A 17,584-nucleotide genomic window follows, 5' to 3' on the forward strand; every position below is an offset into this window, starting at 1 on the left:
AAAATATATACATAAATAAATACATACATATGTGCATATATGTATGTATGTACATATCTACATGTGTGTATACAATCGTTTGCTCTAAATTCTTAGTTGATGCAATTTTTATCCCATACATTTTTGCTGACCAAACAACCCGTTTGCCTGTCTAATCTGCTTGCCTNAGGGCAGAGCTAATGAGGCCCTCGTTTGCTTGCCGCTCTACTCTTGCGCCGCCCTCGTTTGCTTACTCGCTCGCTGGCTACTCATCGCGTGCGCTCGTACCTAACGAGTGCTCATATGCAAACAGCCTCGCGTGTTCCTCGTGAGTTGCGCTAACTCAGAGCAAACTAACGAGCGAGCGAGGGGCCAAAATGAGGCAAATCCGAACCCTGGTGTAATGTGACATTGGCCATGATGACAATTTTGGTACTAAAAACAGAAAGAAAACATGGCGTAAGGTGCTTACCCTCACAGTGAGTGATCAAAATCGCTTGGAACAAATTGAACGTTTTTTTGTGATATGAAGGAGACAACGACTCTTGCTTTTATGTAGCGAGCGGTATGTGCAAACATACTAATATACCTATGTACATATATATGCACATATTTTCAAAGTATTTATGCCCTCCAAAACAGCAACTTATCTCGCCGAAAGTTTTCAAATTATAAGTGGCTATAAATTATATGCAAAGGTACATAATAGAAGAAAGCAAAAAGGGTGATAAGCACCGCAGGTGCACTCGTGGAAAAAGTTTAGTAATAATAGGCTCATTACTAACGGAAGTCAATCACAGGAGTCAATGGCGATCGGCAGGTGGCGACCAGCGAATGCCAAGCTCTCAAAGTTGTAGCGCCATCGTGAAGGTGAATACCTCCAGCGTAACTTCGGTGATTATATTTCATTAATTTCATCGAATGCGAAAAATGCATGCAGTCAAGTGCTAAATTCACTATTATCTTCTCCGAAGTCAAGTGATTTGATTGGTTTTCATTTTCTTATTGGCTTGTATGCTACACAGCTGCCGTTGCTTATGCATATTTATCTCTTCTGCTTTTCTGCTCTTGTGAAAAGCGAAAATACTTTAAGATGCACATGGTAAATAAAATATGAGTACGAAGGAGGAAAGGAAAAGCGGAAAAAAGGGAGTTTATTGAATCGATGTTTTTTTTCACTTCAAACCGGAATATTAATTACATATTTAGAAAACACTGAATAACGCTGTAAAAATAGTTTGTTAATGTGGTCTATTTGTGACATATTGGAGCGCTTACAAAATGAACCACTAACTAAACGATGTTGTCAGGAAGTGGGTACTCCATGGAGTAAACGCTTGGAGTAGCTTTGTGATATTCTGATGTAATGCAGAGCTGGAGTATTTCGACCAGCCCTAAAATATCGAAATTTTAATTGGACCACATTTCTTATATGCATTTCGGTTAATTTTGGTACTCCTTGACCCCTAGGGAGTACTCTTTACATGCGTGAAGTAGTTACGATTTTTGCAGGGAATATGCTTACATATACAGTGACTCAAACAAGTGTTCATGTGTTGATTTTTTTATACCCGAGCGCACTTGTGCACAAGGGTATTATAACTTTGTTCACATAACGGTTGTTTGTAACAGGCAAAACGAATCGAGATAGATATAGACAAATGTATACATAAATGATCAGAATGAAAAGAGAAATCGNGGACTAAAATTACGACCGCTTTTCATATAACGGTATATTTCAGAAATGCTTGAAACTGCATTATTTCGAAATTTAAGGACGCTAATTTACTTAAAATTTATACACCCCGGCTTATCATGTAGCGGTAGCTTTCGGAAAGGTGGAAAACATATATTTAATAATTGCGCCGGGTATTTAATGTTCGGCTCCGCCCGAACTTAGTCTTTCTTACTTGTTAATATTCACAACGTTTTTGAAGTTAAATTTTGTTTGTTATTTTTCTTTGTTCATTGTGCAGGCTTTAACCAAAACCAAAAGTTTCAAACTTTATACAAAATTTAGGAAAATTAAACAAATTTTCAACAATATTTCGAGCTTTTAAATCCGAACTTTACAACAGTTTTGGGTATGCAATTTTATAGCCCATACAATTTTACTCTCTTGATGTGCAAGTTTCAAGCGACCCAAAAGTCGCGAGAATTTTTTATAGATTTTTATGCTGCCGGATTTTTGCACTTTTTCCATAAAAGCATGAATTTCTTATGAAATAAAATGCGGGCGACCGGTCGCAACAAAATTTAAAAAAATCAACGGCATTTTAAAAAAAAAATGTAAAAGCGGTCACAAAAAAAATCTCTAAACTCAACAGGATTTTTTAGCCCCTCAAAACTTGCACTTCATTAGACTAAAATTGTATGGACTATGAAACTGCATACCCAGAAATGTTTTACAAAATTCGGAACAAAAAGCACGAAATTTTTATGGAAATTTGTTGAATTTTCCTAAACTTTGTAAAAAGTTTCAAACTTGGCTAAAGCTTGGACAATATTTTTATAGAAAAATAAAAAAATTTAACTTGAAAAACATTGTGAATATTTAAAAAAAAAAAAATCAACACGTGAACACTTGTTTGAGCCGCTATACGTACATATTATATACAAAAATTAAATCTGGGGTTTTCACATTTTTCTACGTGTTTCGCCAAGCTTCTCCTCTAACTTGCGGTGTGCGTCGTGAAGTTGTTACACAAATAGATGAACATACATTTTTACGCCGTCCTCGAATGGAAAATTGTTTTTTATGAGAAGCTTTTTCATGGCAGAAGTACACTTGGGGGTTGACATTGCCTGCCGATGGGCGACCGCTATCGATCGAATCTTGGTCCCACAGAGTGGAGGTACGCATCACTAATCACTCTGCTACATAATTTCCACAACTAAAAAATACTTAAACCTGCCATCAATCTGCCACCACAAGCAAATACTGTTATAGCGAAATAAATTCAACGTACAAATATTTCTCATCAGCAGCTTAAAGATATGGCACATTCAGTAACATCGGTTGCTTTAATTCGATCAAAAGCTGTGCCGAAATCGCAGTAGCCACAATTCGTTCATTAAATGTGTCAAATGTCAAATTAATATTTATGTTGTAAATCAATCATTAAATCGGTTGCCTCATCAACACCGACCAATACATTTGGATTCTGCAATCTTCCCAAACACAGCAAATGCAGAGCCCATTTTGTAATAGCCTTCAGTTAATTAAAATCTCACATTTGATTTACACCATACCTGACTAAATCCAACTAATGCAAGTAAAAATTAATTACAGCTGTAAATGGAAATGCCAACTCACCAACGATGGTTACTCGGTCAAATACTCGAGCATATGCACATGCTTACATTCCAAAACAGTGCACATTGCACATATGTGCCTACATGCATACACACATATGTACATACATGTGCGTACATACATATATTGATGTCATGCATTCATATATTTGGAGGTCACATTCAATTAGCCAAGTTTTTACTGCACCTAAAAATCAAGTGACTTTTATTTGATTGTCACCAATTGAAGTCATATTGCACAATTTAACCCGTTATTGTCCCAGCCTTTTTTTTTGCAAAGTATCCATCTGAAACAAATTTACTTATTTTACTTGCTTTCTGTTGTTTCTTTCAGGTGATATCGATGACTGCATCGTAACACCGACCGTGCAAGGACAATTTACCCCATTGACGGAGGCTCTATGTGATGTCATAATGGACCTTACCGCAGAGGGTCATTCGGCTACTATAGAAAATGTGCGCATTAAGCTGAGCATACGATTTCCGCACATGACACCACCTGCCACGGAAGTGATCTACGATACGTTGGCACAGTTGATGCAAGAACAGAAAATATATCAGACCTCAAAGGGTTACTTCATCTTCACGCCAGAGTAAGTTGACTATAATTTATTTTATTTGGTTTCCTTAACCGGAGGAACCTCTGAAGGCAACCGATTACGGAAGGTCCGATCTGAAACTTCAGTTGCCTCAAATTATATCCAAAAGCCTGATGGTGAATGCACCTCCCCTTGTAGCGAAATCCTAGATGTTCTCTCGGGGACCCACTTCCCGGGGTGTACAGGAGCACCAAAGGGAGATGCACCATATCAAAAGACTTATCTTCTACAGCACTCAGTAGATAGCATATTGCCACAAGAAAAGGTGGAATTGGCTATTAAGACCTTTAAACCTTATAAATATCCAGAACCTTTTATGCCCACTACTTGCTGACATTTTCAAGGCATGGCTTGGCTTTGCCACATTCCTAGAAAATGGATGGATGGCTAGGATAATCTCCATAGCGAAGGTGGAAGGGTCTCTCATTTCAGTCCAATAAGCCTAACGTCCTCTAGAAAGACTTCGCGACACCCATATCCGACAGCGCCGTTCATCAGAGGACATGTCGGAGGTGCCAATATGCTTATTCTAAGGCCAAATCCTTGGACACTGCGCTGCATGAAATTGTGTCCAACAGTGAAAAGGGACTCGTCTCTAAGGAACTTACCTTAGGTATCTTTCTTGGCATAGAGGGTGCCTTTAACAATATTCTTCCAGATGACGCTGTGGAATTTATAAGACTTCTTCTTGAAAGAACAACTATCTCATCAGAGGTGGGGGCGTGTCCATTACCAGGCATTCTGTTTTCAGTTTTGAAATTGGTTTTTGTTTTATTCCTCTTTAATAAATGCTCATATAGATAGTAAAGTTTGCCAGAATTAAGGGATGTGGCCAACCTTTTCAAACTGAGAAGTAACAGAGCGCATGCAGGGAGAGCTACCACTCAAGGATTAGTTCTCTCCACCCTACTCTGGAACCTTACAGTAAACTCAATTCTGATGAAACTACAGAGTACCGGCTCTGGGCACCAGCAACCCTGCATAAGCTGAGTTACATTCAGTGTTGCCACACGATTTTTTTATTTTTTACCAAAACCACCAGAAAAAGGTACCAAATTCAACAAAAAATTATCAAACTTATTTTACGTGCTGAAGTATACATACATATTTTTGTACATATATCTGAAGACAAGAACCTTTCCAGGCAATCAGCGCTCCATTATGCTATAATTTTTATATCTGTGGGCACTGAAAGCTACAACACCAGAAATGCTTGGTTAGGATTTCAAAACTAAGCGTGGCCGAAGAAACAAATTTGTCGATTGCGTGTCGTTTTATGAGCGTGGTACTGTCTTATGACTCAGAATAGTATGTTTTGCATTTGGATATACACCTCCATTCATACAAACCTCAGGTCACAAAACAACTGAAGGCATATGATCATTCGCAGTGTCATGGATACCGTCCATTGCAACAGATGATTATCAGACATATAATTTCCCGTAGAGGGGATTTCATTTGGCCACTGATATCATCCGACTTGGCCTCTTTGGACTTTTTTATGAGGCTACTCGGATGGCCGTATTTATGCGAATACTTAAACCTTAAAATTTGGAGCACTTTAAAATCAACGTTTGTCCAGTTATTGCCAACATACCTGTACATATGTTAACAAATGCCGGAAATATTCAACGGTTCAAGGCAGTCCTGAAAGGTTTCGACTCACGTGAAGTGCCCTACTGATTACCGTAGCTTGTTGAGCGAAAACATATCGTCGATGTTTTTACAAAACCGCCAATCGACCAATTGCGAAACCGCCTATCTTATGGCACTAAAATTTTGCAGGAGAGCGAAAAAGCGGTTTTTCTTTGAAGGCATTGCCTGATAGGCGATATTTTCTCTAACTATTATTTTACAAATCTGTTGTTTTAATAACGATTTATAAATTTGTATGCATAAATCTCGATGCCTGGAGTTCAGGGTTACCAAATGGCATTTTTGCAAAACGGCGTATTAGGTGGTTTTGCAACTGGTCGATGGACGGTTTTGAAAAAACATCAACGATTTGTACATATTTACATAGAACTTTACTCATATGGTTGTCGGAGTACACGGGAATATTGATGGCAAATGCAAAGCTGCTGAACTGACAAGGAAAGGTAGGACCACCCACAACCTTCCAGGATAGGACTCAGTAGATATAGCAATAGCAACTTTCAAGTAGTTTGTTCGAGATCACACCATTCAAGAACCAAGGAACGCTGGACCAAGTTTTCGCCTTGCGAAACTTTCAGGATATTACTGGTTATTTGTATAAAAAGAAACGCTTACGGGACACATCCTAATGTGGAATCAGTTCCTGTATTGATCTTTGTGACATGTAGGACCGAATCGAAAAAGTTACCAAATTGAAAAATAAATTACCAAATTACCAAATTTGATAAGTAAAGAAAAAAATTACCATTACCAAGGATGTACCGCTATCCTTACGGATGGGTAGTGATAGAACGATATGAGTACCGAGTACAGAATATCGATACTTTTCATGAGTACTGAGTAGCATCGGGAACTCGATACTTTTTGACAAGTACTGAGTAAGTATTGCGAATACCAAAAAATATCGAAGTTTTAAGAACCTTTTTTAAGTAAAAAAAAATTTTAAATGCATATAAAAAATTTCGATCTTTCAATTAAAAATGTTTTAAAATTAACCAATAAGCATCGTGGCGAACGTTCGAAGATATTCTTCGATAGCCAATATGAATGTCGTGAAAAGGAACATAACGCTCATATACTTCAACACTGTCTTACCCTAAAAAAAAACCTAGAAAAACCGCTTTAAAGTTTTGAACTAACATATACTCCCATAAAAAAAAAATTAATACATATTTTGTTCTACTGGAAATCGGTACAGCTATGAAATTTTTACACACCATAGAAGAAGGGTTAGCGGCCATTTCAACGCTGGGCTTGGCTAAAAATTCTTAAATAATTGAATGGTCGCCGCGAATAACGTTGTAAGCGACAGGATTATAATTTTGCAGAAATAAAAAGAAAATGTGTTTAATGACGCACATACATACATAAACTCGTTTGATTTGGGTTTCTACTTTTTCGGTACTGGACTATTCAATAAAGTTGCTCTTAAAGTATAAAATATGAATGTACAATTTACATTGTACATTTATATCGGTAACGTTAAAGAAACTTGTTATTCGCGGCGACCACTCAATTGGAGAACGAATCTCTTGCTTCACCTTCTATAATAAATGGGTATGGTCTTCGACACGATAACTTGGCTATTCTCCAGCATTTTCATTTTAAAAGTAAAGTGGTTTATAAATATATTTACCCGTCAAGCATTATAGAATATTTGCTGTTAAAAACTTATAGCTCTTTGCTATAAACGATTACTTTCCACATGGGCGATTCCACCGTCACGGGTTGGACATTTGTACAGAAAAAAATTTCTTTCTTGTTTAAATTTAAGTATAAAGTACTCAACCATTCTAAATTTTGAAAAAGCTACCTAATTTACTATTATATGAGTTATTACAAAGTACGAAAAAAATTCCAACTTACTTTTATGTGGAAAAAATCTGATTTATTTCTTCTGCCACGGGTGGGATAAAAAAACTGCTTTTTGGAGCAGATATATTTTACGGAAATTTTGCCAATAGATTTGACTTTTCTGTGCGAACTTGATGTCTTGATGTCTTATAATAAAACAAAGAACCACGAACACAAACAAAGCAAAAACTACAAAAAATATATGGCTTTATTATACAAAAAATCCGAAATTCTTCTGCCACGGATGGGACAACGTTTGTCACGGGTAGGACACGTACGAATTTTTATATGAAAAGGAGCTTTTAGTGTGGTCCATATATAAAGATTAGTTATTAAAAAATATAAGTAGCCAAGTAGGGGTTAAATTCACTCACATTTAATCTTAGGATGGTGCCTTTTATGTAGAAGAAAATACTTAGCACCGTCAGCCAAAAAAATTATTAAAAATTAACGTCTTGAAATTTTCACTTTTATCCACTTAAATTTAATGGAATACAAAACTGCATACCTAAAAATTGTGAACAAAAAGTTTAACATTTTTGGGCGTAGTTGTTAAAGTTTGTTCAATTTTTTTAATTTTTATGAGAAGTTTGGAATGTAGATTTATGTGGTTCTGGTTAGGTGATGTGCTAGACAAAAAACTATAAACATTAGATTAACAAAACAAAAAACCAAAAATGGTCAAAATGTAACTTAACTTAATCAGCTGACCACAAGGGCATATAGATAATGGACGAGTCCGTGCATCCCCCCTCCTGCCCTGCGTCCACATCAACAAACAAATAAAGCTTATCAGCCCTGTTAACCTACCTCTGAAAACTGTCCCACACATAGCTGTCACGGGTGGGACATGCTTCTCTGTTGAATTATTCTTATCTAACTACGTGGAAACGACAATGCAAGTGTGGTAAATATTTGCAATGAAGTTCTAACATTATGTAACAAACACGAAACACAACCTCAACTTATGTAATTAAATATAACAACTTTTAGCGTTTTTTGTCACGGGTGGGACAAGGCCAATACTTCTTAATAATAACTCATAATATAGATAAAGCAGTNTATATGGCTTTATTATACAAAAAATCCGAAATTCTTCTGCCACGGATGGGACAACGTTTGTCACGGGTAGGACACGTACGAATTTTTATATGAAAAGGAGCTTTTAGTGTGGTCCATATATAAAGATTAGTTATTAAAAAATATAAGTAGCCAAGTAGGGGTTAAATTCACTCACATTTAATCTTAGGATGGTGCCTTTTATGTAGAAGAAAATACTTAGCACCGTCAGCCAAAAAAATTATTAAAAATTAACGTCTTGAAATTTTCACTTTTATCCACTTAAATTTAATGGAATACAAAACTGCATACCTAAAAATTGTGAACAAAAAGTTTAACATTTTTGGGCGTAGTTGTTAAAGTTTGTTCAATTTTTTTAATTTTTATGAGAAGTTTGGAATGTAGATTTATGTGGTTCTGGTTAGGTGATGTGCTAGACAAAAAACTATAAACATTAGATTAACAAAACAAAAAACCAAAAATGGTCAAAATGTAACTTAACTTAATCAGCTGACCACAAGGGCATATAGATAATGGACGAGTCCGTGCATCCCCCCTCCTGCCCTGCGTCCACATCAACAAACAAATAAAGCTTATCAGCCCTGTTAACCTACCTCTGAAAACTGTCCCACACATAGCTGTCACGGGTGGGACATGCTTCTCTGTTGAATTATTCTTATCTAACTACGTGGAAACGACAATGCAAGTGTGGTAAATATTTGCAATGAAGTTCTAACATTATGTAACAAACACGAAACACAACCTCAACTTATGTAATTAAATATAACAACTTTTAGCGTTTTTTGTCACGGGTGGGACAAGGCCAATACTTCTTAATAATAACTCATAATATAGATAAAGCAGTCACACAATTTAATATATAACACAATTTTATTAAAAGCAGCTAAGTTCTACTATATATATTTCTTACCAAACACTTGAATTTTGGATGGAAAATTATTTGACAGTGCTTTCAGCATAACCTACTTTAAACTCAATAAAAAAAATTTACTTAGACCTTGATTTCAAAACGTGGAAAAGGTAATAAAAATGCATTTAAAAATTTAATTTGTTATTTTTTGGCTGATTCAAGATTTTTACAAATGCCTTATCCACACGTTTGTTAGTTTTATAAAGAAAATAATTTTTGCACTGAGGTTCACTTTCCCATGGAACCTCCCGCATGTAGAAGTAAACTTACTGCAAGTTTATTTCAAAACTTCTTTATGAAGTGCTATTTGAAGCAGTGTCTATTTAATTTACAAATAGTAAGAGGTCAGTAACGCAAAGCAATCTGATTTTTGTTAACTTTTCGTGTTTGATTTAAAAATACTTGAAAGTACAAGTATTATCTATACTTTTTTGCGAATGTGAGTACTCGCATCGATACTTCTTTATAGTTTTCTATATGAGTACTAGTATCGATACTTTCCTAAAAAGTTCTATCACTACGGACGGGTCGCAGCTCTACAATAAAGTTGGACTGAACTATGCTCAGTAAATTCTGCATTCGATGCAGGCGTCCCCCTGTCCTCGATTAAGCACCGACTGAAGTCTATTTTCATTGAATTTGCCAGCGAACGATGGGCGCGGAAGAACCAACATGTTCCGTTACAAATCAGATCTGGTCATATATTAAATAGAAAATATCCAAAACTGTTATACAAATCGACCACCCCATTATTAGCATAGTTTTCGGTATAACTACAGGACACTGCTAATGGGAGCGCATGCTAGGCGAATGGATTACCCCGGTAACGATTTCTGTCGTGCCTGCAGGGACGAAGAGGAGATGGATAGTATAGAACACTATCTCTGCCACTGTCCCGCTGTGGCAAGGTCAAGACTTGCTATTTTTAATGAACATGCGTTTCGGTGTTTAGCTAACCTCGGCTCTGTGGACGTCCGCGGCCTTCAACGATACGTTAAGGTTACACTATGGTTCTATCATAGGGGAAACTAAGGGAAAGGAACAAGAGCTCCTAAAATGGTAGCACCACAATGGGAAACAATTGGCCTAAGTGTGTTTCTGCCGGTCTATGCAGAGTGGAAACCACCATAACCTAAAGTAATCTAACTGAAATAAACTATATTTCGGTTTATTCTGGGTTCGAAACATTACATATCCCCCAAAAAGACGACCGCTTTCAGGAATTAATAGAAAACCTTTTTTGGTGTTACTCAGACCGGTAATCGAGCCTGGGACCTCTCTAACCACTGGACTATGACAGAGGCTCAGACTTAAACGATTAAGCAACAATTTTCGCTCATATTCTTGATGTTGTCAGCGGTTTGACACAACCAGCTGACGGGTACTTTTAATTGGTTTTGGGCAGGGATTGAACCCGGGTCTTACGGCGACGGCATAAACCGCTTAAAATATGAGCATTGGCCAATATTTATCTAAAATCCATTTATCAAATATATTATTGTTCATTATTGGCGCTGTAACCGCCTAAGCGGCCGAGTCCAAAGCAGCACACGAGTCATTTCGTTATATGCGAACTGATGCCAATTGGAAATGCCAAGTGAACCCAAGTCCTTCTCCACCTGGTATTTCCAACGAAGAGGAGGCCTTCCTCTTCCGCGGTTATTATCATCGCGACCCGCGTTGAATACTTTAAGAGCAGGAGCGTTTGGGTCCATTCGAACGACATGACCTAGTCAGCGGAGCCGCTGAACTTTAATTCGTTGCACTATTTATATATCGTTGTAAAGCTCATTCAGCTCATCGTTAAATCATCTACGGTATTCGTCATCGCCAACGCGTAATCTTAATCTCGAAAACTCTAAAAGCTGCTTCATAAGATATTTTCATTGTCCAAGCAGAGTTGGTCTCAATTGGTATTTATTTATAATAAGCGCGCGTTAACATGTAGAGTCCAGTTACTTGCTATATATTTAAAATTCAAATTGAAATAACTGCAATCCGATTATCTCTAATAACCAAATATAAATATTTTCAGACGACGCCGAAGCCGTTCCCGACCGCGTGCCATACGCAACGGTTATCAGGACTTTGAAGAAACCGACGAAATACCTCAGGAGGCGCGGACTATGCTCATGACCAACGCGGAGGCGCTTCATTCATTTTACGGCGAAATCTCCACCGAACGAGATGGCGATTTAACACATCAATGCATACAAACTAATTTGGCCGATGTTATTTGTGGCGGTAAGCGATTGCACAAATTGGATGTATTGGTGCGTGTTATACTCGATTTCCATACTTTGTTTATTTGGTAGGTAATCCAAATGATAAAATACTTTATCCGCGCGCGGCTAAAAGACGCAGCGCCTCATTCCCAACACCTCGCAGCCTGGAGAGAAGGCACAGTTTGCGTTTGTTTGGATCTTCGAAACGATTGCAGCGATGCGCGTCGACACGAAGCCTCTCGAAGACATACGCACAAACCTTAGCCACTGACAGCAGCAGCTCGGAGTATCAAAGCACAGATTCTTCGTCACCAAGTAAGTGCAACATTTGCTTGAGTCAATCTTATGAATATGAGTAAAAGTATATAACATTTTAAAATTAGTAATTCGTTGGAAATGACTTACCTTAAATAGCAGATCAGCTAAATCCGGTAATTTTTGTTGTTCTAGAAAAAGGATCTTTACTGTCGCGGCTCTTCAGACGGAGTGGGCGTGCCAAGCAACGTCAAATTGAAACGTATTCAGCGCAGTTCCCGCCTGCCGAGTGGTTCAATTCCCGAGCTGTTCATCTGCACAGTGTTGGCACACAAACAGCCGATCACGTAAGTTTCAGTCCAAAGATTTTTATATATAAAATTGGTTATTTTATATAATATATCTTCAGGATATGCCGGTGGTGCATACGCTTTCCAATTCCACATTCTACGATGGTTCGGAGTTAAGTCAACGCTCGCTTACACTGCCACGCCGACATCGTCGCCACATGTCCAGCGACTCGAATTTTCTCATATCATCCCGAGATTGTTCGCCTATACGCCGGCGCTCACCGGTGTACAGCAGCAGTTCACTGCCCCGTTCAACGCAATCCATACCAGCTACGGCGATCGGTACAACGAGTATCACCACCGCTCCAGCGCCCACGAACAAAATCAATCACTCCTCCGCGACGCTTTCAAGGCTTTCCACCCCGAATCAATCCGCGGCTGCAGCGACTGTACAGAAATCTGCCTCTAAGAGCGTTATCGGCAAACACATTTTCGAGCAGTCACCTTCCCGCTCGTCTAGCAAAACAACATCGAAACGACAGGCAGACAACATTATAGTGAACGGCTATGCCAGCAACTTGGAAAGCGGTAAGGTTTGTTATCGCAGTGTACAAAGTGGTCCATCTAGTTTGGAATCGGGCAAGGCTTCTTCCATGCTTACCTCGGGACCATCGAGTATTGATAGTGGCAAGGTGTCATTCAGCAAAACCAGTGGTCATTCTAGTCTTGACTCGCAGTGCTCGACCAATACGGCAGTGGTGCAACCAAGTCCGGCCAGATCGATACTTGTATTGAATGGATCGCCGCGCGGAACTCCGCGTCATCAGGCCATGCGCGCTCGTGCCGCTGAGCAATCACAGCGCCAACGTTCCTCAACTCCGTCACGAATATTGGAGGAAATCACTAATCAACAAACGACAACAGGAAGATCGCCAAATCCTTCTACGGGGCAATCTCTCTTTAATGGCATGCCCAGTTCGAACTCCAACAACTCAATAACGCTGCAGGTGACTACCTCCAATGGCAGTCAGAGTAACATACCTAGCACGAAGATTTATGTGCAAAACTCACCGGCGCGTAGCGTTATAACGCTGGAGAATGGAAAGCTTATAGAGAACTCAAATGTGTATATAATCAATAATGAAACGACAACTAACGAGAAGGGCGAAATCTTCAAGAAAACCTTATCGAAACAGGAAACTACGCCCCTAAGAGGCCAACAACAACAGCAACAGAAAAAGAATCAGACACAATTGCAGACGCACTCACACTCGCAGCCAATGCCGACGCGCCACCAACAACCAATAACTGTGCAACACATTTACAAAGACAACTCGATCAGCGAGAATGAAGCCAATTCCGAAACATGCGACTCCATATCCTTTATTAGCGAAACATCGCCGGACAATCTGGACACGCTCAGCTCAACCGAAGTGATTGATACCTCAAAATTCACAAAGAATATCAACAATGATGCCACCATGAACAACAGCCGAAAATTGTGCTTACAACTGCCCCAACACGGTTCCAGCAACATTGTCTATAAGAACAATGTTCTGAAGAACGAATCCAACCCGAACTCCCCCAGCGGCGAAAAGACACTGGCGATGGCAGCCCTCGCTGCGAAGCAAGATTTCGAAATTGCAGGCTCAGTCGGTAATTTACGCTTCTACGAGAAGAACACAAAGGATGCAGCGCAATCAAAACTAATGAACTCCAATTGTGATTTAAAGAACCTGAATCGCTATGAGTCATCGGGTAATCTCCAAAAGACCGGAAACATGCTGAGCTCAAGCCCAGCCATCAATGGAGACGATCTTGCGCATATACTTCAAAAAAATATAATTGCTGTGGGTAGTGAGCCAAATTTAGCTTTAAAGGACAATAACTGTACCAATGCAAGTGACAAGTCCATCGAAAAGGAAGGACTCGATCGCCGATTCAGTTTATCGAAGGACCCAAATGGCGCAGTGGCGCCGCCAGCGGTGGGCAATGAAGACCTCTATAATTTTCCCAGTCTAACGGATTTATCTTTTAATTTTACCTCATTGGCGGCGCAGAAGATTCTGCAGGGTGTAAGCTTGAATAGTATCGACACGTTGGTGGAACTTAATATGGCTGCTGCTGCAGCTGCGAACAAGGAGAAGCAACAAAATAATCAACCGACGCCGGTCCGCACCGACTATGGAATGGTGTAGCAAAAATTGCAATAACCGATTGATAATTATCAGGGTTTGAATACAAAAAAAAAAGAAAAATTAACAAAAGAAATAGAAATAGGTCCATAGAAACTCCTTGGGTGGCATAATAGAGTAATGAAATCTTGATAAGCGCGAACACAACTTTGACTACCAAAACTAATTAATATGTAGAAAATTCTCTAAGTCGTTTTTAGTTTTGAAAAAAAAAATACTATAGCTCTTATCCTTAGTTTCCCCGAAAAAAAAATTCACCCAAAAATTTTTTATCCGCCCATAGTAAATACATGGAAACCAAATGTGAAAAGTTAACCGGTTCGGGGAAAATGAAACTCGGGATAAGGCTGTATGTGTATTTTCTGCAAACAGAAGGGGCTCGAAAATCACGAACACTTGCTGAACGGTCATTATTTGTATGAAAAATATTTTCGAGTTTCGTGTTGTAAAGCTTACAGGTTTTTGCAAAATTAACAAGTTTTCGTACTCGTTCGACAAAATAACCTTTGCTAAGATGGAGATATAGGGATTGGCTTTAGGTGCAAACTCCTTACACCTGCAGATCGCAAATGAGCCCAGGTTGTTGTAGAATTAAGAGCGAATTTCAACAAAGCCGGCTGAGATCGGAAGGCATATCTGTGGGCTTTTATGTCAAGTTCCATGATGCAATAATACAAGGTGTTATCGGTTGGCAGCTTCTCGCTCTAATTCCGCCATATTGACTGCCTTAGGTGAAACAGTGTTACTTCTTTAACAATTCTTTGCCTAATAATATAGTTGAACGTTTTTTTATTTTTGCTCAGTGTACACATTTTGTTTTCTTAAAAAGGTACTTTATCTTCTTTTATTTAATTTCATTACAAATATACTAAAAAAAAAAACAAATTTTGTTTAGGAGAAAATGTGAAATATTATATTTTTCCCCTTATGGGGATTAATTTCTTCCCGGTTTTCTTCTTATGCTACTGAGCTAAGACTGTGTCAAATCGAGCTGTCACAACTGATACCGCCTAGTATTATTGCATCATGGTCAAGTTCCACCATTTTTTCTGTATATCGCTACAGCATTGGAGCGTATCCAATCATAGTTGTAGTTTAGCAGAGGGTACTTTAGATCTTAAGGGAGTCAATTCCCAGCGTTATGCCGATGATCAATGACCTGCTTTGCCCAAAAAGCTAATGTGGTTTCAATCAGACGAGGCGGCACGCTACACGTCGCGCCCAGTTATAGCATTATTGCGCGATAAATTCCCAGGACGCTTAATTTCGAGATTCGGCGATGTGACTTTGGCTGTGTTCAGAAATGTAGCAAGCCAAAGCTTAATACAAGGTTTCTCGCCACGCGCCTGCGATTTAACGCCTTTAATCCGTTTTGTGGGGCTATGCGAATGATTGCGTTTATTCGAATTTCTAACAATCTCACAACCTTGAAGCAATCGAAGGGTAAAATGGCCGAGTTATTGCCATAATTGTGTAAAAAAAATCACCTCAAAGGGATTACGTCCTACAAACGGTCTCGTGGAGGACATTTGAATGATACGCATAATGGCTTAGTCCAGACTTTCTTTATAACACAACAGTTAATATTCAGAATAGAAAATCCTAGCTTATGTTGTTGTTTTAGCGGCTATTTATCCCACTTTTGATCAGCTAATCTTTCAATCGTCAAGCCAACTAGCGGTAGATCCATGAAATATGATCTTTCGACCAGGGGAAGGAGGCTATTGTCATATGGGGCTAGGTTTCATAAATAGGAGTTTAACCGTCTACAGCAGCCCTGGGCAGCGTCCGCATGGCGGGCGTATACATACACGCTCTGCTTGAGAAGGCAGCGAAAGCTTCATTCAACTGCACGATTGTTCGCACGCACACAGTGATATCAATTGCACGCACATTTCACAAATGCTCTGTCGAGGCTGCCCACCTCCGGTCTACAATATAAGGATCTTAGTTGCGCTAGAACTACGAGAGGCCCTTGTGGAAGCTGATACGCTTGTTGTTGTTGTTGTGGCTATTGAGCCCTGCTTAGAATCGGATAGTCCATCAAACGTTGTTGTCAATATCAACTATCGGAAAGCACAGGAAACATACTATTTTGAAGAGGTTGGCCAGATGGGAGGGATTTTAGTTGAGTTGGGTTGAGTGGGCATGTGAAGATGTGGATGGTGTTGTGAGGAGAACTTTCAAATGCTTACCATACGTTGGGTACGTCGGGGTCTACTCTGGACAAAGAGGAGTTTAACCTACAACAATGAGCCGGAGTTACGCAGGTCTCTTTCGGCAGTTGAAGCTCACTTTCTTCTACAGGTGGTGATTGTACTCCTATGACGGCATTCATAAGACGGACAGCTCATCCGCTGCTTTGAGGCAATCACGAGGCAAGAGATTGTGATAGTCTCTCGATGAATTTCGTTAATTGCCTGTCTGTATAGCATTGGATGCAGTGTTGTTGTACTTAATCCTAGATCTTGTCAGTGAGTTCATGAAAATGTTTTCTGACGTGCATAGGAGTTTCTGCTTTCAACAAAAAAGTGCCTGTTCAAAAGCAACCGATCCACTACGACATGCTCGTCATAATACTGTGTTCCCTCACTGAGAGCACCTAAGTCCCGCTATGCAAATGATGTTCTAACGTCATCAAAATACATCCCGCAACTCTCCGGAGTGCTGTGTTGTGGCATGTCTGTAGCTTTATCCACTGCGTGCTACTAGACCCCGATGACCAGACTGGCGCTGCATAGTTCAGAAAAGGTCGGCCAGTTGCCTTTTATGTTGCCAATAACGTTTAATTTTCTTCATCCCAAGAGCTGCAAGCGAACGACTTGAGGACTTTCTCACCGTTCCCACGGCAGTCGGGTCTACGTAACCGGAATGACCCACATCTATAAGTGTCTGGCCAAGGACTGTCACTCCAGATGGTTCTCCCAAAATTCTTTGGGGAATTATTATTATGTTACAACAACAACAATAGATTTATAGCAGCATACAAATTCCCCGAAGACTTTTTGGGGAGTGTTGCTGGAGTGACAGTCCTTGGCCAGATATAAATCTGGGTCGTTCCGGTTACGTAGACCCGACTGTCGTGGGAACGCAACAATAGATTTGTCACGGTGCTGGGTTTTATCGGCGATTGCGGTTGGCAGTTTACTCTATCACAGTCAGAAGTGGTACACCATCTTCATGAATTCCCAACTACATCCTGACCTCTCACGCCAACGTTATAATG

At 39.4% G+C, this 17,584-nt stretch overlaps 1 protein-coding gene across 1 annotated transcript in view; it reads left to right on the top strand.

Moving 5' to 3' along the window:
- Positions 1 to 14,414, top strand: part of ko (Stork-head domain-containing protein knockout) — a 48,984-nt gene extending 34,570 nt beyond the window's left edge. The window contains exons 4-8 of the mRNA XM_017609396.1: positions 3,629 to 3,887; positions 11,429 to 11,637; positions 11,709 to 11,933; positions 12,069 to 12,220; positions 12,283 to 14,414. Of these exons, the coding sequence (XP_017464885.1) occupies positions 3,629 to 3,887; positions 11,429 to 11,637; positions 11,709 to 11,933; positions 12,069 to 12,220; positions 12,283 to 14,361 (2,924 nt within the window). The 3' untranslated portion in view covers positions 14,362 to 14,414. The remainder of the gene's footprint in view (positions 1 to 3,628; positions 3,888 to 11,428; positions 11,638 to 11,708; positions 11,934 to 12,068; positions 12,221 to 12,282) is intronic.
- The last annotated feature ends 3,170 nt before the right edge of the window (positions 14,415 to 17,584 follow it).

The sequence above is a fragment of the Rhagoletis zephyria genome, unplaced genomic scaffold, assembly GCF_001687245.7.
Source record: "Rhagoletis zephyria isolate East Lansing unplaced genomic scaffold, Rhagoletis_zephyria_1.1 Rzeph_scaffold_00223, whole genome shotgun sequence".
Taxonomy (NCBI): Eukaryota; Metazoa; Arthropoda; class Insecta; order Diptera; family Tephritidae; genus Rhagoletis; species Rhagoletis zephyria.